Source organism: Alexandromys fortis, unplaced genomic scaffold (genome assembly GCF_014885135.2).
Source record: "Alexandromys fortis isolate MF-2015 unplaced genomic scaffold, M_Fortis_MF-2015_v1.1 scaffold_7, whole genome shotgun sequence".
Classification (NCBI taxonomy): Eukaryota; Metazoa; Chordata; class Mammalia; order Rodentia; family Cricetidae; genus Alexandromys; species Alexandromys fortis.
In genome coordinates, this window is record NW_026067920.1 from 22,199,539 (window position 1) to 22,223,023 (window position 23,485).

Sequence of the window (23,485 nt, forward strand, 5' to 3'; positions counted from 1 at the left end):
CTACAAATTTCATTTTTATTCATAGATGAATAAAATTTCACTCTGTATATGTACCGCATTTTCCTTATCCACCAGCGGATGGTCATCTGAGCTGGTTGCATTTCCTTGCTGTTACTGAAGAGAGCTGCAATAAGCATGGGTGTGCAAGTGTCTGCCAGAATAAGGACTCCTTTGGGTGTGCAAGTGTCTGTCAGAATAAGGACTCCTTTGGGTGTGCAAGTGTCTGTCAGAATAAGGACTCCCTTGGTTTATTTTGTGTTTTTTTTTTTAAAGTATATGTCCATTGTTTAAAGGAGTAGGTTTCACAATGATGTTTTGTTTTGTTACTGTCTCTAATTTCAATGTGTCTTAACTATATTTGCCAACCGCGTACATGTTAGGCATGTTAACTTTGAGGTGCCTAGAAACAAAGAATTCGGCTATCAGCACAGAAATGGATCTTAGAGATGTAAATTTGTGAGTCATTGATATGATTACTGAGACTGGAATAAGTATAGGAATTAAATGATAGAATACCAACTTCTAGAGGAGCTAGACAAAAATCAGGCTACAAAATGGGAAACAAGGAGTGAAGGAAGGGAAAAGAACTGAGCAGACGATTTCGGGAGGGGCAGTTGAGAGGGTTAGGTGTGGCTGCTTTGGGTGGGTACGAGTGCTGGGACCTCACAGGGACTCAGCACTGCCACACAGTGGGCAGTGCAATGCGAAATGGCCAGGGAGTGAACACTTGGACCTGCTGCTTGCTGGGTTTAGGGCTCCCTCCCACACCAATGTTTTCTGTTCTCCTTGCATACATAATGTTGCAGCATGCTTCCGGCTATGATAAATTCCTTTTCCACAGAACCAAACACAATTGCCCCAGGATCTGTAGCTGTGAGAGATTTGGGCAGATACTTGGGTTACTAGTGTGAGCAGACAGGGAGTTGGGGGATAGAGAATGGCATCAGAAGGCATCGAGACTAATGTAGAACATGTTCCAGAGCATAGCAGCTCCTGTCTAATACTAAGTTAGTTACCTTGCAAATGGAAGAATGAGTGCTATCAATTTTTAGTACTTATTTTTTAATCTATCACTGTCTTCTCTACCACTGCATTTTATAATATAGAACACAATGGTGAGCAGTCTACAAACTGTTTTGAGGATCAGGAAAACAGATGAGTTCTTTCAATACAAGTTTCTGCATTCAGAAAAAAAAAAAAAAGACAAATTTGTGTGCCCAAAATGTGTTTGAGGTGTTTGCAATGTGCTTTTCTCCTGAGCTCTTAAACTTCATATTCTAAAAAAAAAAAAAAAAAAAAAAAATCATTGGAAAGAGCACAAATATTTTTTAAAAATTAGAAATAATTTGTTTTGTTCTTTCAAGTTAGCTGAGAATATTTTTTAAAACTTACAAATGTGAAATTTGATTTTAACTTTTATCTAAGAACCACCAAAGTGCAGTTATATAACGTATCAGTTACTCTTATCCTGCTATATTCTTTATATTCACATAAGTTTCTCTTAATAAAAAAAATAAAGTGAAAATTATGAGTAATTCACGTCTAAGTTTTCATCTCTCCAGACCTGGCTGGCTATGTCTCCCTTGAGCTCCTCTTGTCCAGAAGTCACACCCAGGGCCTCCCATGCTTCTGTGTTTAGCTCCTCTCCAGGGTAAGAACATGTCATAAATCAGAAAATCCTTGTGGAAAGTATTTCCCCCATCAGAAGGATGCATATAATACCAAAAAAATACACAAAAAAAAACCACTTTTCCCTTTTATATGGCTTTGTTCACAACTAACGTATTTCCCCTTTATCACAGGTACCGGAGATTTGAAAAGGCCTTCCTCTTGGCTGTTGACATTGGTGCTCGTGACCTGTTTATGGTAAGTCATTGCCAGAGATGATTTTTGTGTCTTCAGTTCTAAGGCTGAGTAAGTTGTCAGCTTTTGTGACCATTAAAAGGGATTAGTGTCATTTGTGGCCTTAGACACATGGCGGGAAGGCATTATTCCACCGTGGCTCGCAGCACTGCCCTCATGAGCGGCTCAATAGCTATCTCGTATCTCTTGGCTTGGTGACATTTTCCTTGCCGGGGCCAAAGGATCTTTTATGTTTTCAAAGCATTTATAATTCTTGAACTTTTCTCCCCATGAACCTTGATGTGCAGAATTGACACCTTTCCATCTATTAAGTCTAAATGTCTTTCTAATCCATGCTCTGAGCAAGCTTGAAGCTCCAGAAGCCAGGACGCAGGAGGAAATGTGCCCCCGAGATCTGAACGTACTGTTGGGCCCCCGGGTTCCAGTGGGAAGTCAGAAGTGATGAGTGCGTTCCTTGTGTTTGTTCAACTAGAGAGGAAAGTGGATCCACAGGTGCTGAGTCCACTGTACTCTTGCTCCGCTATTTGTCACTTGGCTAGTGGTGACACTGCCCAGCTTCTTACAGACCCTGCCTACTGTCGTGCTCCTGTCTGAGGTGTAATTTAATTACACTCTCTCCTCCTCCTCCTTGCTCCAAACCCTCTGATCTCCCCCATATCCCCACCCTGATGCCTTTCATGAGAACTTTCACCACCACCCCCCCCCAGGTCAAATGAACAAAGTAGCAAATCTGTTGTTATCACAGAAGCACTAAGACAAAGGTTTGCACTGTTCTTTTGCACTGTGAAGATACCAAGTGTGGCTGTTTCCTATGTAGAGTTCATCACCTTAGCTCATTTGTCTTTCAGTTGAATTTGGTTTTAAAATTCTAAATTATAGGTGATAGAATTTAAATTTCATATTCTCAAATCAATTGTACACACATTAATCATGAAAAATAGTCATTACTTTCAAAAGGATAAATGTAATATTTTCCATCCTCACTTTGCTCTCTACTTGGGCAGGCATGTGAGTGTGTTGACACTCTGTGCTTCAGATAGCCAGTGGAGAGCTTAGATTCCAGTCTAACTGACCCTTCTTCCTGCCTCTGTTGCTGCGTATTCAAACAGAGGGATAGCATCCTCCTCGTTCCCCTTCCTCTCCCATTCCCCACTGCTTCCCACTCCTCTTCCTCCTCCTTCAACAGGGTCTCAGTATGTAGCCCTGGCTGGCCTGGAAGTCCCTCTGTAGATCTCTTGAGTCCTAGAATTAAAGGTGTTGGCCTCTAGGCCTGGCCCCCAGTTCTTCTGTTATGCCGAGAGTCTCAAGGGTGGGAAGGCAGCTGAGAGCTATAATGTTAGAATTGTAATGATTTTTGCTGGGCAAAATTTCTCCATAAATATTATATCCTGTAGTTTATTCTTTGATTAATTAATAGAAATAATTATCAAAACCACCTTCTAAACTATTTTCATATTTGTTTCAGCGTTTTAATCTGTTTAACCCAGTACCAATTTAGAGAAACCTTTGTGTTCCTTCAAATCTCCTTAATCCAAGAGCTTTTCTACTGACGGGCTAAAATAGAGGAGAGGATGACTAGACGCTCAGTTTGGAAAAGTACAGACGTTCTTCGGAGTGCACATCTTCACTCCTCATCTAGACAGCGCCTTTAGCCAAGGTCTATTTTAAGGCATCTCAAAATACAGAGTGTTGAGGCCTCGCCGCTCTGTTTAAGTTTATGAAAGTACTGTGTACATTTGAGACTTGGTGTTGAAATTATCTAAAAGAATTTATCATGTTTTCATATAGATTGATTCTTACTGTTTGAATTTCATCTGGCCAGAGGTTCATAGCCTATATTCTAAGAAATATTACCTCTTTTGAAAAGTGAAAGTTTATAAAATAAGCAGGATTATCTCTACTTGCAAAGGATTTATTATCTTTAAGCCATCTCTTCCTTAAAGATTAAAAATAATACCAAAGAGACCCAAAAAAAAAAAAAAAGTACCTCTGGCTGGGGACACAGCTCGGTCGGTATGTGTTTGTCAAGCATGCGCAAGGCCTGGGTTGATCTCCACAACTCATAAACCAGGTGTGGGGGCACAATCCTGTAATCCCACTGCTCGTGAGGTAGAGCCGAGGACCAGACGCCAAGGTCATCCCTGGTGACACAGCAGTTGGGAGGCCCATCTGAGCTATAGGAGACTGTCTCAAAGCAACAGCGCCACCACCAACGAAAAGCACCAGAGAGCCTGAAAACAATGCTTTTCGCTTTAGCATCTGCTGGTGGTGAACAGGTGAAGGAATACAAAGACGAGGGAGGTGATGTGTCTGGAAAACAGGCAGCTGAGACCAGAGGGGCCCAGGTGTGAACTAAGGCATTGGAGTTCATCTTTAAAGCTGTAGGAACCTGATGAAGGGTTTGGATCGAAAGAGTGATGCCGTCATAAGTTTGATCAGGAGTCTGCACGCCTTTTCTGGAAAAGGACTAGGTAGTAACTATCTCAAGATGCAAGCCTCATAGTTACTACACAGCTAGTCAGCACTGCCATCGTAGAGGGAAGAAAGCTGCCACAGTGGACAGACAGACAGTGTGGGTGTGTTCCAATAAAGCTTCATTGACCACAGTTTGAATACAATAAAAATTTCAAATATTGTACACACACAAAACAAAAAACCAAAACTGTGATCCCTGTGTCCCTCTCCCCCCGCTCCAGTGTTTTAAACTAGAAAAAAAAACAGTCTCCAGTAGCATTTGGCTGCATTTCATAGTTCCCACCCCTCGTTTAGAGGGACCCAAGGCTGCAGTGCGGAGAGGAAGGGGGAAGAGCCGGCTTTCAAGGTGAAGGTTAGAGTGGAAGAGGCCGTTTCAGGTCCATCTCACACCAGTGCTTCAGGGGCTGTTGATTCAGTTCCAGACTCACCTATTGGCTGTGTGGGTTTCTTATAGTTTACCTAATGCTGTTTGCTTCCATTTTGTTGTTTGTAAGATGGTAACAATGCATAAATTGCCAAAGTATAAAATAGGTTAACATATTTGAAGGGACTGGCATACTGTAATAACTTGGTAACTAGGGTTTCTAGCATGTTTTTCTATTATTCACCTTTCAAGTCTTTGTATAGTATTTAATTTTAAGGTAGAGGTGTGTGTGTGTGTGTGTGTGTGTGTGTGTGTGTGTGTGTGTGTGACTAGTAATCTGGGCTTCATACAACTTTTGAAATTTGTATGTCTCTATTTGATAGCTTAGAATAATTTAAGACAGGCTTGTTTCGTAGTCTGCTCTTTTACCTACAATATCTTAGAAGATAGATTGATTTGTGTACTTTAATTAATCTACAGTAATGGTAGCATTTGAAACCACTGCAAAAAGTTTCAGTAAGTCATGTTGATGGTCCAGAATTCTTCATAACAAAGAGGGAATATGCTGATATAAATAAATAACCAGTCAAGAGTAAAGTACTGGAACTAAAACCCAGCACAGACCAGAACACGGCATCATTGGTGGTGAAACCATGGATGAGGGCTCTCAAGGCAGTTCAGGGAGTGAACATCACTGAGGTTTTCTTGAGACTCTTGTCAGAAGGTAGTTGACTATACATGGACGAATATTTTTATGGACTTTCTTTGTCTTGCATTGATCCATACTTCTGTCTTTGTGCCAGGATCATGTGACTTTCTTTGTACGGACTCATAGTTTTGGAATTAGATTGCTTTATATACTGAGTTCTTTGGGATTGCATGTGAATTTTAGGATGCATTTCTCTTGTTTCTGCGCAGACATATCACTGAAGCATTGATAGAATTGCGTTGGTCACTTAGGTACAACTGATATCTTTTTGTTGCTCTTTTTTTGACGTTTCTCCACATGTGTGCTGCATACTGAGCCCTTTCCTCATCCCTTTCCCATTTCTTTTTTCTACTTTCACATCATACACACACACACACGTACATACACAGACATACACACACACACACACACGTATCTTTATGTATCTCTATAAAATCTCGGAACCACAGATGAGAGGAAAGCATAATTTGTCTTTCTGAATTTAGCATACTTCAGTTGACATATCTGTTTCCCTGCAAACAATGCGACTTCTTTCTGCATGGTCTTGAAGGTTGATGATCCTTTCTTCTACGTTGTGTTGTTGTTTGGTTTGTTGATTGGTTGATTCATTTTCAGAATTTCTGGTTCTTTTTCAGTGTCTGAATTCTTTACAGGATTTTTCCTTGATGTTTTAATTTTTTTTCTTCCACGTTACTGATTCTTTCATCTTCTTTAGTAGTTTTCTTGTCTAGGTCCTTGATTAATTTCATAACTGTCTTCAGGATTTTTTATTTGAGTCCTCTCTGTGGTCCCTGCTCCTCCTCCAGTGTGCAGGACTCTAACACTTCCACTTCTGACCACTTTTGTTCTCCATTATTGAGAAGTTGTCAGCTTAGGAGGGGTCTCAGTGGAATGCTGTCTCATGTTTTCTATTCTTTTGCTGGGTTTCGCATATCTGTTTGCATGTATGTGTCCTGTCCTCCAGTTTGTAGTACCCCTCTCCCGCAATCCTTTCCTCGTGTTTTTTGTTTTATTTCACATAAATCCTGATGGGTTCTCTTTGCTTAGAGCTATAATCGCAAGGAAAGCCAACTACAGTACCACTGTTAACAACTGCAGTGCTTTCACAGCAGCCTCAAGGTTTTTAAAGAAATGATAAACAAAGCGTTCGGGTGGGGTTCTTATTAGAAACAGAGCTGTCTGCAGAAGAGGAGCCGAGGACACAGGAGAACAAGGTGCTCTAAAACAGAGATGGAAGCAGCAGTCACAGGACATAGATGGGTCTGTGCCAGGACCTTTGCATGTAAATAAATCAAAGGTGACAGGATGGATGAATCATCAAAGGTCTACACCATGAGAAAAAATAAGTGAAGGTTTGGGAAAAGAGTTTAAACCAGAACTTAGATATTTACCAGATGAGAAGCATATGGATCAAGAGTCTTTTCATCTTACTAAATGTTTGAGATGTATATGTTTATTCTCATTTAAACATTATAAAACATATGCATGTATTAGACTATCAACATGGTACCCAACAAATATGTATAGTTTTTATATGTAGACTTGTGTAGATCCACATTCTTTTAAAAAAGAAGATATTTAAAGTAAAATTTATGTCATTAACATTGTGCTTATTGCATGTAAAAATGAAATGAATGATTCTAGCATAGGAAGAGCAGATAGAATTATACTGAAATGCCAGGGTCCTGGGTGATCATGACAGGTTAAAATTGCAGATTATAGCACATGGAGAGCTTTCTTCTAGGTAAACTCAGTAGGTGTGTAGCTTTAAAAAGTCAATACAGAACTGAAAAGTTTAAAAATATTCTATCAGAGAAGGGTAAAATAAAATAAGATTTTAATTTTATGCCCCAAACATATGCATTAAGTTTAATTCAAATAGGTTACACCTTCCTGTTAAAAAGTAAATTTTAATTCTTTTTATAGGTCAGAGGTTATCAGACTGAACACAGAGAAAGTTGTAGTTATGCTCAATGTATAATTCTTTGCTTGTGTTCAGGATATAATTAATTGTTGTAGTATAAATAAATTAAATGTAAAAATATATAAAAAACGATAATAGAAAAAGACTACTGCAAAGTCCTGTGAAATCAAGGTATTAATTACTAGAGATAATGGTCTCACAGCAGCCGCAAGGTTTTAAAGAAAAGATAAACAAAATGTCTGGATGGGTAGTCTCATCAGAAATAGAAATACAAATTTAGAATCAGACATTTAGAAAAATTCATAAAGTTTGAATTCAGAATTTTATAGTTATAAAAATTATAGAAACATTTTTCCTAGTAGATATGTATTATGATAAAAGTTTAGTAAAAAAGACACAATAAACAATTGTGTGCAAGATAACCGAGCTTCAAATGCTTGAAACAAAAGTTGAAAAACTGTAAAAAGATAGATGTAGAAATAGAGAAAGTAGGTAAAGGTTTGTGAATATTTTAAAATCTGTGAATCAACTTTTCTTGATGTTTTGAAAGCTACAGAATCCAACATCATTCTCCAACAACTGAAAAATTATATTATTTTCAAATGTATGTCATTTATTCACCAAATATATATTGGGCCACATGATAAGACATGAAAATGCCTTATGTTTTTAGAATGTAACATTCTAAAAATGGTACATGAAACCAAAGGAATTGAGTTGTAAATCAGTAATATTCTATACCTCTGAAGTTCACAAATTAAATAACAGTTGTTTTTGAAATCTAATGGTCTTCAGAAGAAATTAGGAAGTATCTCAATGAATGTGGTAAAAACCACAGTATATCAGAATGTAGGAAGTAACCATTGATCCATTCTGGTACATGTGTAAATAAGTAAATAGATTCAACACCCATATTAAGAAGTCACAGTTTGGCAAACATCGTGGTTGTAACTGAATAAGGCAAAAGTTACTGATGGATTCTATGAGTAGGGAAAGGTTCTGCAGAAGCAAGCTATTTAAAGGTTCTCAGAGTGTTTCCATAATATTATAAAAGCTGTGTGTTTTTACAAAGGGAATAAGAGTAACAAACTGCCGTAGAGAAAATTGGTAAACACTATGTAAATCTAGCAATCATAACTCAATCAATACCAGAACAGATAGCTGAGTGTGGTGATGCATCCCTGTTTTCTCAGAACTCGGGACACAGAGGCAAGAGAATCAGAGCATCCAGGCAATATAGCAAGTTTGAGACCAGTCTGGACTACAAATGCCAAAGTAATAATATAATAATTATAATAATAAGATGGAACTATTGAAAATAGTTTGCCACCTGGTATAATAAGCAAGGGTACAACATCTTGCTGTGACATTCCTGCCAAAAAGGTAAAACCTAACTGAGGGCCATTCTTTTAAGTAGCCTGTGTTCTTAAAGAATGTGATGCTCACATAAGGGAGAGCACCAAAGGAAATGAAAACTCATCACTAAATGCATCAAAAGTTGGTCTGTTGGGTGTAAAGAACAGCTGAGAATAGTTGAAACTTTGCAATTATGTGGGTACAAATTCCCAGTGCTGGTTTGATTGTTTGTATGTTTTGTGGCTTTGTAGGACATGTAAAGTACCATCAAGTAAGTCAACAACTTTTTCTCAAATTGTTTAGAAGATTAACCTTTGAGCTGTACTTGGAACTCTGTGGAAGCTTGAGGTTGCTTTAAAATTTGCATCTTCAATTTCCTCAGGAGGTCTAGATTGCTCACTGCCCATGAAAGTCTATGGCTTTGGTCACAAAGTGCTGCTGCTAGCTTCTTGTCTTTAGAATATTATTCTGGGTTTGAAAATTCAGGTAGCCTCTCCAAAGCAATTATTATTGTGGCATAAAAGATGATTGTTTTGCTATACTCATTGTGGCATAAAAGCCACCCAAGATTGCTTCTCTGGCCCCATCTTGAATGGCATGAAGATGAGTGTGCCTTCTGAGCAGTCTCATGTTGGCATCTCTAACTACCTTGGCCATTGGCACAAGGCCAGTTGGAATGTCAAATGTACCATCTGATAATGCTATAAAAAGACCTATAACTGCTGCTCTCCAGCCATCTGTGCCTTCCCTTGGCATAATGCTGTTGGGTAGTTTGTCTTCCATTGGCATGGTTTTTGTAGGGCGGCTTACATCTGCTATTCCTAGGCACTTGCTTGGTGATCAAGTTGACATAGAATTGCTTCTTTGGCACTGTTTTTAGGTAGAGGAGTTTTATACCTGCTAACTTCTGAAATAAGATTTGGCGTTCAATCCATTATAATTGCCATTTTTAATTTTATGAATATATGTGCCTTTCTGAACTCTACTGACTCAAACCTCGCTTGGACTTTCAAGTTGAAGTTCTAATTGAAAGTCTCCACTCAGAACAGTTAACTATAGATGAAGTAGATTTTCTTTAAGATAGTCAGTTGAGTACACAGAGTAAATCTCTCCTCTTGTGCCAAATCTATGGAAATTAGAGAAACTCTGTGTGTGTGTGTGTGTGTGTGTGTGTGCGCGCGCGCGCGCCTGTTTGTGTTAAATTTTATAGCTGGAATCAAATAAGAATACTTGATGGACCCGAGGTTGTGAGACTCCACTGACAATGTTAAGATGGGACAAAGTGAGATTAGGAAGCAGGCACCAAGTGCTAAGAAAAGAAGACTGTTTACCAAAGTCGGAGGAACATCTAGAACCTCATGTCCTGGGAAAGGATGCTTTGAATAGAAAAGTATTTGTGGGCAAGCAAGGATGGATCCTTGGGATGCTTCAATACAAACAGGAGGGTGAGAAGGTGGAGAAAAAAATCACAAGAAGTAGAAACTGGGTCAGCCCCAGTTATGTTAAGGGAAATAAATAGGGTTGTGACTATTAGGAATTTAAGGATATTCAGCAGGAAAACAGAAATACATATGCTATGAACTGAATTGCGTCTTTTTCCTCCACAAAATTAACATGTGGATCTTCTAACCATCAATATGACTACATTTGGAAGCAGAGCCTGTAAGCTGGGAAGTTAAGGTTTAAGGCCAGTGGGATAGGATATCATCCATTATGCTGTCTTTTTTATTTTAATACTTTAAAAAAATACTAATCCAAAAAAACACTAATTCCCTCCTCCCATTCCCTCCACACACCCTCCAACCCCACCCCCCTCTAATCCTAAAAGAGAGTAAGGCACTTTGCCTTGTGGAAAGTCCAAGGCCCTCCCCACTACATCTAGGCTGAGCGAGGTATACATCCAAAGAGAATAGGATCCCAACAAGCCAGTACATGCAGTAGAGACAAATCCCGGTGCCTCTGTCAGTGGCCCCTTAGTCTGCCCAACTGTCAGCCACATGCAGAGGGACAAGTTTGATCCTATGCTTGTTAATTCCCAGTCCAGTTGGAGTTGGTGAGCTCCCATTAACTGAGGCAAACTGTCTCAGTGGAAAACCCCTCATGGTCTTGACCTCCTTGCTCATATTCTCACTCCTTCCACTCTTCAACTGGACCTTGGAAGCTCAGTCCAGTGCTCCGATGTGGGTCTCTGCCTCAGTTTCCATCTGTTGTTGGACAAAGATTCTGTGGGGATATTTAAGATAATCATCAGTCTGACTACAGGGCAAGGCCAGTTTGGGCACCCTCTCCTCTATTGCTTAGGGTCTTAGCTGGGGTCATCCTTGTGGATTCCTGGAAATTTTTCTAGAGCCAGGTTTCTTGCTAACCCCATAATGGCTCCCTCCATCAAGATATCCCTTTCCTTAATCTCATATGTGTCCTTCCTCCAGCTCGACTGTCCTATTCCCTCAAGTTTTCCTCAACCTTCCCTTTCTCCCCTTACTTCTTCCCCCTGCCCCCATGCTCCCAATTTTGTCAGGTGATCTTGTCTGTTTCCAATTTCCAGATGGGCATATATATGTTTTTCTTTGGGTTCACCTTATTACTTAGCTTCTCTAGGATCATTAACTATAGGCTCAATGTCCTTTATTTATACCTAGTATCCACATATGAGTGAATACATACCATATTTATCTTTTTCTTACCTCACTCAGAATAGTGTTATCTAATTCCACCCATTTGCATGCAAAATTCAAGATGTCATTGTTTTTTACTGCTGAGTAATACTCTAATTTGTAGATGTGCCAGACTTTGTTTATACATTCTTCCGTTGAGGGGCATCTAGGTTGTTTCCAGGTTCTGGCTATTACAAATAATGCTGCTATGAACATAGTTGAACAAATGCTGTTGTAGTATGATTGAGCATCTTTTGGGTATATGCCCAAGAGTGGTATTGCTGGGTCCTGAGGTAGGTTGATTCCCAATTTTCTGAGAAAGCGCCATACTGCTTTCCAAAGTGTTTGCACAAGTTTGCATTCCCACCAGCAATGGATGAAGATTCGGAGTTAGGAACCTCAGATGAAAGAGAACACAGTGTTTCTCTTTCTGGTAACCTCAGTCAATATAATATTTTCTAGTCCTTTCTGTTTGGTCAAAAATGATACCCCTATATCCAAGGACTCTGGGATGTTTGATTGAAAGTAAGACCCCAGTCCTCTAACACCCCTATATCCAAAGAGTCTGGAATGTAATATTAAGTTGGAAGGGTCATCCCAGCCCCTGCTTTGGGGCGCCAATGGAGCAGAAAGCTCCATCTCAAGACCCCTCCCCCTGGGAGTTGCCTTGGGCTGGACTCTACCTCTGAGAAAGCCTGTCAAATGCTGATCCCTCCCCAGGGAGGGTAAGGACCACTCCCACAGTCTATTTAGGCTCACACTGGAAAAGGAACATGTGGTTTTGTTTTTTTTTTATGTTTGTCTAATTCTTTTTTTTTAATTTTTATTTATTTATTAAAGATTTCTGATTCTTCCCCGCCACTGCCTCCCATTTCCCTTCCCCTCCCCCACTAAGTCCCCCTCCCTCGTCAGCCCAAAGAGCAATCAAGTGCTTTCCTTCTCTGTGTCCTGAGCTCTCCCACCTCCCACCCCGCAGCATGCTCCCAGCCACCCGAGAGCATGGCATTTATTAAACATGGGCATTTTTGATTTGGTCTAATTTGGTTTGATTGGAATTATTTTGTGTAGACAGAGAGGCTCTTCTTAAGGATTATTTCTAATACCTTGTGCTTCTGTGCACATTTTACGATTTCATTCTTCTTTACAGCTGAACAGAATTCCATAGTGTTTTACAATCCCTCTGTCAGTTGAAGGGCAGTTTGGTTTCTGATTCCTCACCTGGTGAATTGGAGGAGCAGTGAACATGGCTGAGAAAATGTCTGTGGAACAGGATATCGGGTCCTTTGGGCAGATGCAGTCAGGTAGCTGGATCATAGGGGAGGTTTATGTCTGGCTTTTGAGAGTTCTCTCTGACTTTCATAGTAGCTGCTCCAGTTGGCTCTCCCACCAACAGTGACTGAGGGTCTCCTTCCTCACATCGCCTCCAGAACTTGTTGGCACCCTTTCTCTTGATTTTTGCCTTTCCAACCGGGGTGAGATTAAATCTCAAATTTGTGTGGTTTCGCATTTACCTAATTGATAAGGATGATGAACATTTATGTGATATTTCTTAGCCATTTTTTTTCCTTTTTTTTTTGAGAACTCTCTGCTCATTTTCTTTAAGTTTTTTTTTTCATTTTTAATTGAAAATAGTTTTGTTTATACAATATATTCTGTTCACAGTTTCTCCTCCCCCAACTTCCCTACCCCCGCCTCTGTTCACACCCTTTTTTCTTTCTCTCATTAGAAAACAAAAGGGCAACTAAGACAAACCAGAATAGGACAAAATAAACAAACTCACTCAGGGAAAAAAAGAGCCAGAGAAAAAGCACAAGAAGCACATATGGATGCAGACACACACATTCACTTACACAGAAATCCCACAAAATACAAAATTGGGAACCATAACGTGTAAGCCAAACCTGTAAGTAGAAAAATGTCCAGGCACTATGAGACAAAAAGCCTCCCAAAATACCATTGGTTTAGTTTTGTGTTGGCCATGCGGCCTGCCTTTCAGTGTGGTTTCTGTGAGATTCCCGGAGTGTGTTAACTGGAGATTGCTTCTGGTTAGGATAGGGCCTTGTGTCCACTACTTCTCTCAGCACTGGGGCTCCGTCTGGCAGTATCCTAACCCCCACAGTGACACATTTTCTCTAAAAAAAGGCCATACCCACTCCAACAAAGCCACACCTCCGAATAGTGCCACTCCCTGTGAGATTATGGGGACCTATTACATTCAAACTGCCACAGTATTTAAATCCTGAAATTCCCTTATAGATACTGCTATATCTATACCTATACTATATGCTATAGCGTGTCTAACTTTCATGTGTTTTATTTCCGTTTCATTTATCTCAAAACATTTTCTAATGTTTTATCTACAGACTATTTTAAAGTATGCTGTTAAATCCATACGATATTTAAAAGTGAGCTGTTTAATGCCAAGTCCTAGCAGTTTTTCAAATGCCTTTACAAATTGTTATGTAACTTAATTCCTTTGTTCAAAAAACTTCAGTACTATTTGTACTTTTCAATTCTTGAGAGATGTTTTAAGGCCCAGTACATAGTCTGTCTGGCTCCCTTCCATGTGTACTTGAAGGGAATGTGCACTGTGTTCTCAATGGAGAGTAGTTGTAGTGATAATTGTACCTGCTTGGTAGTATTGTCTGTTTTAACCTTACTTTATTCTAACAGCGACTTAGAGAGCAGATTACACTTCAAGATTTCAGCACTTCTATATCCATTGTTCAGATTTTGCTTCAAGTGTTTTGAAGCTGTTGACTGTTTATCAAAAAATATCCCTTTTTCTAGCTCACTTGTCTTTTTGCAGTGGACACTTCAGCTGTCTTTTGGTTGGTGTTTGCATTTTATCTTTTTCTGTTCTTTCATTTCTCCTCTATGTCTTAAAGTGTAATCTCAGTCTTATTTTTCATTCAGTGTGACAGCTTCTGTTTTATTAGACCCTTCTGGTCATCATTACTTAATATAGATATTAATATAAGTAGATTTAATTACTATTTTTACCACCTTTTCATGCATCTTTTGAATTAAGGATTTTGTGGGATATCTAGTTTATCTTCTATCCTATCAATTACATAGCATAGATACTGTTTTGTGTGCATCTGTGTACACACTTGTGTTCTTGGGTCTGTGATACGTGTATCTAAGTTAAGACCATCTTCTTTCAAATGTTTCTATTTTTATATTTAGTGTAATAGTGTGATAACAGATTGTATTCATTCCTCCTATAGTTTATGTTTTGTTATTTAATCTTATTCCTGTAAGTAATAATTATGGTGAAGAAAGAAAAGCTAAACATTAACCCAATCAAAAAACAAAAACAAGCAATAGCATAAAAGAATTAACTATTCTTTTTGAGTAAATTGATAACATCAACTTATTAATTAAAATATACAGACTACATAAATAGATTTAAAAAGAAAATTCAATTATTTCTTGTCTTCGAGAAACTCAATTTACTGGTAAAGACACTCACAGACTGAAAACCAAAAACTGGACGTAGGTTTCTGAGGCAAACAGTAGGCAGGCACTGGAGCCGGGCTAGGGAGGAATGGTGCTGAGCGCGCTGCGTCCACGGCATCCTCAGCTGGTTTTCTCAAACAGTTCAGTGCCACCAATAAGCACAAGTGGCACCACCCACGGTGGGCTGGGCTCTCTCTTGTCAATCATGGAAAAAAACAAAACAAAACAAAACAAAAGCCCTACAGACATGCTCATAGACCAGTCCGATGGAGGAAATTCCTCTCTTGAAATTACCTCTTTTTGAGTATGTCTAGGTTTATGTCAAGTTGACAAACACTAACTGGCACAAACGTAGATGTAAATATTTTAGTAAATACTTAATGATGGAATTCAAGAACACATTAAAAATAATATGCTGAGAACTGTTAGTTTCATTTCAGGAATACAAGGGTTGTTCAACATGGATTGTTCAATATGTGGATTATAACACACAAATGGGCTTCAGAACAGAAATCACAAGATTATCTAATGGTTACATATAAATTAGTTGACAAAGTGCCTCATTCCTTCTTGCTAAAAGCCTGGAGAAAATAGGAGTTGAAGGAACATACCTCAACATCATAGAAGTTATTTATGTAAATCTATAGTCAACATTATACTGAACGAAAAATGCTGAAAATACATAAGGAGCAATTTTATATTCTTATTCAATGCTGTGCTCAGAGTCTTAACTAGGGAAATAAGACAAGAAATCCAGGGTATACAAAGGAAAGGGAGAATTTGCATTTTTTTATTTGGTTTTTAGAGACAGGGTTTCTCTGTAGCTTTGGAGACTGTCCTGGAACTAGCTCTTGTAGACCAAGCTGGCTTCAAACTCACAGAGATCCGCCTGTCTCTTCCTCCCACATACTGGGATTAAAGGTGTGCGTTACCACCGCCGAACAAACCTGCCTTTCTTTATTAGTACTGTTTTTCTAATGAAAATGTGGTACATATGCAGAGGAACTTTATTAGATCTAAAAAACATGCTATCCTGTTTTCAGGAAAATGGATGGAACTGTAGATCATCATATTAAGGAAAAGAAATCAGATTTACATGAATAGTGTATATTTGGTCTCATATATATATATGCAATCTAGATTTATATATTGTATATGTATATATGTAACATGCAGTTATTTGGTCCACAATCGACTTCAAACCAAGCAGAGGAGATAAAGACGCCCAGTACATATTAATAAAGAGAAAAAATAGTAAGAAGATACAACAGTTCTAAATGTATATGCACCAAAGCTTGGTGCTCACCATTTTCTAAACAAATATTAATGAATATAAAATATCACATAAGTCTTGGCATAATAATAGTGGATTATTTGGGATATAGGTAAGACATTCAAACTGAAAATAAACAGAAACTTTAAACTACACTTTTGCATCAAAGGTATAGTCCATGCAGCATATAAGAGCAATGCCTCCCCTGCCTCCAGCATCTGTCAAAAGCCTAGAGTTCTCTAGGGTTACAGAGGCACCATGACCCCTTCCCATCTCTGACACAGTATTGCGAGGTCCAGTGCAAGGGCCATGTCATGCGTAGAAGACGGTGTTTATTGCCCTCCCCCATCACCCGACTCTTGCACTGTCTGCCCTTCTCCTTAATGTTCTTGAGCCTTGGAAGGATTAACATCGATGTCCCATTATAGTTGTGTAATTAACAACACCTTAGAATCTGTAATATTTCCCCTTTTCATCTCAAGTTTTATTATTATGGGTCCTCTTGCTTTTGGTTAATTTGGCTAAGGGATTGTTAATTATGTTTTTATTTTCAAAGAATCAACTCTTCTTTATTTTTTGCATTGTGTTTTTTCGTTAACATCTGCCTTTATCTTGTTTCTTCCTGTCTACTGCTCTTATGTTTGTTCTGGTTCCTGGGTTTCCCAAGGGGTTTAAAGTTACCATTAAGTAATTTATTTGAATTTTCTAATTTTTTTCCCTTCCTTTCTTTTTTTAGTTTGGACACTTTCAGCTATAAACTTTCCTCTTAGGACTGATTTCATTAAATACCAAATATTTTGACACACTGTGTTTTTATTTTCATTCACATCTAGGAATTTTAAATCTCTGTCTCGATGTCTTTGACGGCCCATTCATCATTCTGCAGTACACTGTGAACCCTCAATGAGTTTCGGCAGCTTCTCTTTCTGTTTGTTTCCACCGTTCCACTGTAGTAAAACAGAACACTGGAGTTACTGAGAGTTGCTTTGTGCTCTAATATGGAACTATTTTACAGAACGTTCCATGCTGAGAAGAAAGTATATTCTTTTGTTTGGACAGAATGTTCTGTAGGTATCTGCTAGGTCCAGTTGGTTTGTGGTGCCATTAAACTTCATTGTTTCTCTAATTTTTATCCAGATGACCTGTCTTTGAAACTGAAATATAGAAATCACCCACTGTTACTGTTTTGCCACTAAAATATGACCTTATATCTAGTTATATTTGTTTATGAAATTGGTTTTACCTGTGTTTGGTGCGTGTGTGTTTACAATCGAATGTCTTCTTGATGGACTGTTCCTTTGAGGTGACTTTGTCAATTCTGTCTTACATGGTTTCAAGCCTACTTTTCCCAGTCAGAAGTAGCTATGCCTACTTGTGTCCTGGATCCACTTGCTGGAATGCTGTGTCCCATCTTTTTATCTCAGGTGGCATCAGCTTTGGTAATGAGGTGTGCTTCTTGAAGGAACCTGAAGTGGTTTCTGGGTATCCTTTCTTCTTGAGATGTGTAGCACGTGCTCTATTCCCTTCGTTATCCCCAGACGCTCCATAAACCTTTTATTGGTGAAATTTAAAATATCATAAATTATGTACACTATGTATAAGTTTTTAATCCAGGTTTATAAATATGAAAAATGGGGCTTTCTGGGAGATAGGACAGTGGTGTTCCCAAATTTCTCATAAAGGTTGATTTGTTGGTGCTGATCTGTGATGAGACTTTCCATATTTTCAAACCTTTGCAAATCTCTTCCCACGTGTATATACCAGTACTGACAATGCCAGTATGCGTCCTTGAGACATGCCCTCATTGAGTGCATTCACAAATCGGAAGTCAGTTTTAGAATTCTATTAGCCGAAATGCTAGAATGTCTTTAGCATGTCATTACGTTGCAAATCATTTCCAGTAGAAGCTCCTTAATTGCACACCAAATGGATTTGGGAATATGGAAATTTTCTCTACACATACATAGAGGCCTGAAAAACATTGCTCTGGTTTGAAATTAGAATACATTTCTGGGAATTTGTGTAGGAATGAAGATATCACTTTGAAAAACACATCTTTTGACAGTGCAGGCCTGCCATGACTTGCAATTCAAACAATTTCAGTTCTCATCAGAACGATTTTATCACAGTATGTTTCACAGAAGCAATTTTCCTTGTAATTTTAGTTTAAAACATCTTCAAGTCTGCAGCTAGAACTAATTCCACAGCCCTTCAAAGTTCATGGACAGTGGTCGAGCACAAATTTTCAACCATTTAAAAATTCAGAAGCCATTCTTAAGTTGAGAAGTGTACCAGCACAAGCTGGTCTGCTGTGTGAGACACAGTTTCGACCCCTGACCTCTGCAGTCTTCAGGAACCCTGCTCTGAGTGAACATGCTTGCGTGCCAAAGCTTTGCAGCCGATTGCTAACTTTTAGAAACTTAGTCAATGTGTTAACACCCTGATGTGATGATTCATTGCATATTGTGCATATATCAAAGCATGGTGTTTTATTTCCTATAAATTCATATAATTCAAAAAATCAGAAATTAGCGTTTTCGATTTACATTTATTTGAATAATATGAAATATCTTTACATAATTGTAGGGCATTTATATTTATTCATCATAGACTGTCAGTTTATATTCTTTCTATCCATTTTTATTGCAGTAGAATTTTATTCCAGTGACCATTCTGCACACTATGGAATTCACTCAGTAATTTCCACTGCTTTCCCTGAGCACCCAGCACTTCTCCCACAGGACAGACCTGCCTCTCCTCACAGAGTGCTTCATGCTTTGCACACATATGCACGGTGTGCACACATATGCACAGGGTGCACACATATGCACAGGGTGCGCATGCTGCTGCTTCCCCCTCACATAATTCTCACAAACCTTCCAACATTCAGATCAAAGATCACTCCTTCCTTTAGCTCAAGTGTATACAAATAACTGCCATTAAAATCTATAAAAGATTTCTATAATTAACAATTGTCCTGTAATGACCTGTCTCGCTACTAGAGTCAAAAATTGAGAATGGAATTATAATTCATCAGATTATTTATAACATGGGTTTAAAAAATCATAGTATTAACATTATTACATATTTCTAGGCTTATAAAAATAAGGTTCTGTGTAATATTCCTTGTCCAGAACTCAGGTTAATATGCAGTCAAGCTCTCTCAGACCAGTGCAATGACATGAACTGGTAGGACCAGCTATTTCAAAGGCACAAGAAAACCATCATTTAAACTGAAGAATTGAGACCAGTTTGGACCACATACCATGTGTGTGTGTGTGTGTGTGTGTGTGTGTGTGTGTGTGTGTGTGTGTGTGTATGCGTGCAGACTGCCTTAGCCACTAAACCCTTAAATATACATACACACACTGGCACAGCTAAGGCTTTTATTTTTAATGAAACTGCTTGTTGATTATTAGAAACATGCTTTTTGCTTTGTGGCTTAACATAGTTACACCTGCGTTCTTTAAGGAAATTAGACTCTGCTAGTAAAGAATACTGACAAATTTAAACAGAAAAGCGAATGCGCAGTGGCCAGATCTATTTCCTTATCTGAACGTGTCTTCCTCTCAGACTCTACTTTGTAACTTTATTGAGATTTCTTTTTAATCAACCCTTTGTCTTCTTTATTCCCAAAGGATATCCATTACCTTGCCCTGGATGTGGGTGAACGGGCACTGGCTGAAGCGGCGAGAAGAAGAGCATGCGACATTGATGGCGCGCCAGGCTCCTCTGGCGCCGGTAAGGACTAAGCGCTTTGGTTCGGGGCCTGGAGAAATGAGGTGGTTCAGCAGCGAAGAGCACTGGCTGCTCTTCCAGAGGACCCGGGTTCAATTCCCAACACCAAATGGCAGCTCACACCCATCTGTAGCTCCAGTTTTAGGGGACCTGACACCCTCACACAGACACACATGCACGTAAAACAACATACATAAAATATTTTTAAATATTCTCTGGTTCTAGGGGATTCTTAACTTAATGTCATTTCTATTGTGTTTATAGGGCATAATTAATTTATTTGAATTACAGAATATTTAAAAACAAGAATTGTTAAACTTTGAAAAATAGAATATTTGTAAATAAGCTGCAATCTTAAAAGAAATTGGTAAGTAGTAATAACCAGCAAAATTTAAAAACACATTACTTTTTATTATTTACATTTAGTATTATTATTGGTGTGTGTGTGTGCACATGCACACATTTGCATGCATGTACTAAAACACGTGTGTGGAGGACAGAAGACAGTTTGTGGGAGTCAGTTCTCCTCTTCACTGTGTGGACCTCAGGGCTTGAACTCAGGCTGTCAGGTTTGGTCGCCGGCGCCTCCCCCTGCTGTGCCCTCTCACTGCTCCACACTGCTGTTCCCATGAGATCTGGGGAGAGAGATGGGTGTACCATTACCATCGGGGCTGTTATTGAGTCAACACAGAAGCTACATAGGCATTTGCTGATACACAGATATGTCATATAATAAAATAATTCTCTCCCTTTGAGGGTATTTCAGGGTTCATAGCTGCTAATGTCACTGTTTAGTGTATTCTAAAGATAGACCAAAAGCCAGCACTGATCTTTAAAGTCCATTTAAACATTATAATGTAACAAAATGAACAGTTTTATATATAGTATCACAAAATAAAAATACACCTCATGTACTTTCTGTTTCTAAACCCAGCTATTCTAATGCTGCTGAGTGTGCTAGTATTGATATCAAATTTATTATTCCTCTTAGTTCATCTATTCTACAGACTTCAGAAAAGACCCCCAGGACTGTAGTAGGCTTGGTTTCACATGTCTGCGATTCCTAAACACAGTTCTAGATTACTCCCACTTTGAAAATGCTTGAAAGTACTATAGTGAGTGTCTTCCCCAGTGCTCAGATAAAGCTTTGGCTTTGTGGTGTTTGCACCCAAAACCACCACTTCTCCGCTTCTCTTAAATCCCACCTCCATCAGTTCTAATCCTCAAGGTGTAATGTAACATGATTAATAAAAACCCAGAGATAGATATTGGGGTTCAGCCTGAAGGTCAGAAAAGCAAAACAGCCAGCCACTGCCTCTTACCTCGACCTCAGTCCAAAATGGCTATCCTGCCTCCAGGAATCTCAGAATGAGACTGAGTCTGAGAGCTGTCTCCTCCCATCCTATATTCCTCACTAGGGCTAGGATTAAGGGCATGCACCACTACTGCCTGGTTTCCATGGCAAACTAGTGTGGCTACTGGGATTAAAGGTGTGTGTCACCACTGCCTGGTCTGTAAGGCTGACCAGAGGGACTGTTTTACTTTCTAATCTTCAGACAAGCTTTATTTATTAAAATGAAATACCACTATGGTGTAATACTGAAGGGGGCAAATTCACAGAACCAGGACAAAACAGTCAGAGTCTGACTTTGTAGAGTTTAAGTAAGGGAGAAAGAGAATCATTTTTGATGTGATCTAACACAGCCATGTGGTTATACCCATAAAACATAAAATTAACCTTAATAAGAATTGAATAGTAGCAGTAAGGTATAAAATATTTTGTCTCTTCTATTTCTTATTTCTTGGTACTATATGGTAAATTTACATTGCTCATTAGTATGACAAGAAGAGCTAAAATAAATAAAATCAAAGGATGATTGTAGCTGGAGACTTTTCTGTCTCAGTCACTACTGCTGGACCAGTTTCTCTCACGCCCACCGGTACCTGCAGCTGCTTATAAAATAATCATTCGGAGGCTTAATATTAATAACTTGTTTGACCAATGACTCAGGCTTCTTACTGACTAGCTCTACATATAAATTCACCCATTTCTAATAATCCGTGTATCACCACGTGCCCCATGGCTTACCAGTGATGCTCTGGCATCTTACTCCTCCGGCGGCTGCTGGCTTCTCCCAGATTCCACCTTTTTTCTCCCTGTATCTCTGTTTGGATTTCCTGCCTAGCTATATTCTGCCTTGCCATAGGCCGAAGCAGCTTCTTTATTAACCAGTGGTAATAAAACATATTCACAACATACAGAGGTGCATCCCACATCATATGATATTTTGTATTTAAAATTATTTTGGAAAACACAAATCCTATAAGCCAAAATTCAATAGCTCTATTATAATAAAGTCATAATATAAATTGAGACAGTGTAAATTTTGTTGACCTAAATAGAGGATTTACTCATTTTTGTGCTACGTGGTTATTTCAGGTATTCTCAATCTGAAATCATCTATTGTCTAAGTAATTAATGTGTCAGGTTGTGCTAAATACGAGAATAAACCTGGGAAGATTTGTGAGGATGACTGGTGGGGCTTATAGAATGCAGCATGGTGACAGCTGAATTGGACTTTGGTGCTCACCTGGTTACTACCAAGTCCACGGAGAAGGAATTGTCCTTCTCTGTGTGCCTAGCCTTCCTGTATACAACACAGTCTCAATGGGTACTAGATTATAGTTATAGGTTATATAGCTATAGTTATACATATCTGTATTCATATATGTTATAGCTTATAGATTAGCATGGGGTTGGGTTAGTTAAGTCATACTTTGAACAGTGACTGGCAAAGAATTAAGTTTAGTAATGGTTAGCTATTAATAGTGCCTTTCAAATTAAAGCATGGTGTGTGTTGGTCATAAGAAGAATTCTTGAGTGATAAGCTACGACACCTATAAAATACAAGTTTACAAATTCTTTTTATTATTCACCAATTCCTACCTAGTTAGGGTTTCACACTCTTTATTAAACATGGAGTAAGTTGTTTGTGTTGGGTGAGAAGTGCAGGCGCCTGTAAGACTTTCCTTACGGGAGACTATTACTGTGCCATCTGCAGTGTGTGCCTGAGAAGTCAGATTGGCATCGGCCTCAGCACAGCACAAACTATTTGCTGAATCTATATTTTACACTTTGATTCTTAACATAGGCTACGTGTGCACTATGGTCTATTGTTGATTCTAGGAATATCCTCTTAGCTATTAGGTGAGGTCTTCTCTCTGGACTATTTCTAGGATATCATTGAGCAAAAGATCCCGCATCACAGTGACTTGAGAGAGAAGGTGCCTTGCTCTGTCTCCACAACTTGAGTTGCACTCCTGATGTGGGAGTGTCATATATCAATCTGTTGATTTCATTGGTTAAGTTATAATAAACCAACTGCTTGGCCTCAGCTTAGAACATAGCTGGGAGGAGTAAACAGAATAGAATTCTGGGCAGAAGAGGAAGTGAGGTCAGACTCTGCTCTGCTCCCGGAGAGACTCGACAACTCTGCTCTCTGGAGCAGAGACACCATGGACGGAGGCTAGAATCTTCCCGGTAAGCGCACCTTGGGGTGCTTACACGCATCATTAGAAATGGGCTAGTCCAGGTGCGAGAATTAGCCTGTAAGGGCTAGAGTTCATGGGCCAAGCAGTTCTTAAATGAATACAGTTTGTGTGTTGT

At 38.9% G+C, this 23,485-nt stretch overlaps 1 protein-coding gene across 1 annotated transcript in view; it reads left to right on the top strand.

Annotated features, from left to right (window-relative positions):
• Positions 1-23,485, top strand: part of Wdpcp (WD repeat containing planar cell polarity effector) — a 275,150-nt gene that overhangs the window by 192,666 nt on the left and 58,999 nt on the right. Inside the window, exons 13-14 of the mRNA XM_050140767.1 lie at positions 1,803-1,866; positions 19,719-19,821. Coding sequence (XP_049996724.1) covers positions 1,803-1,866; positions 19,719-19,821 — 167 coding nt within the window. The remainder of the gene's footprint in view (positions 1-1,802; positions 1,867-19,718; positions 19,822-23,485) is intronic.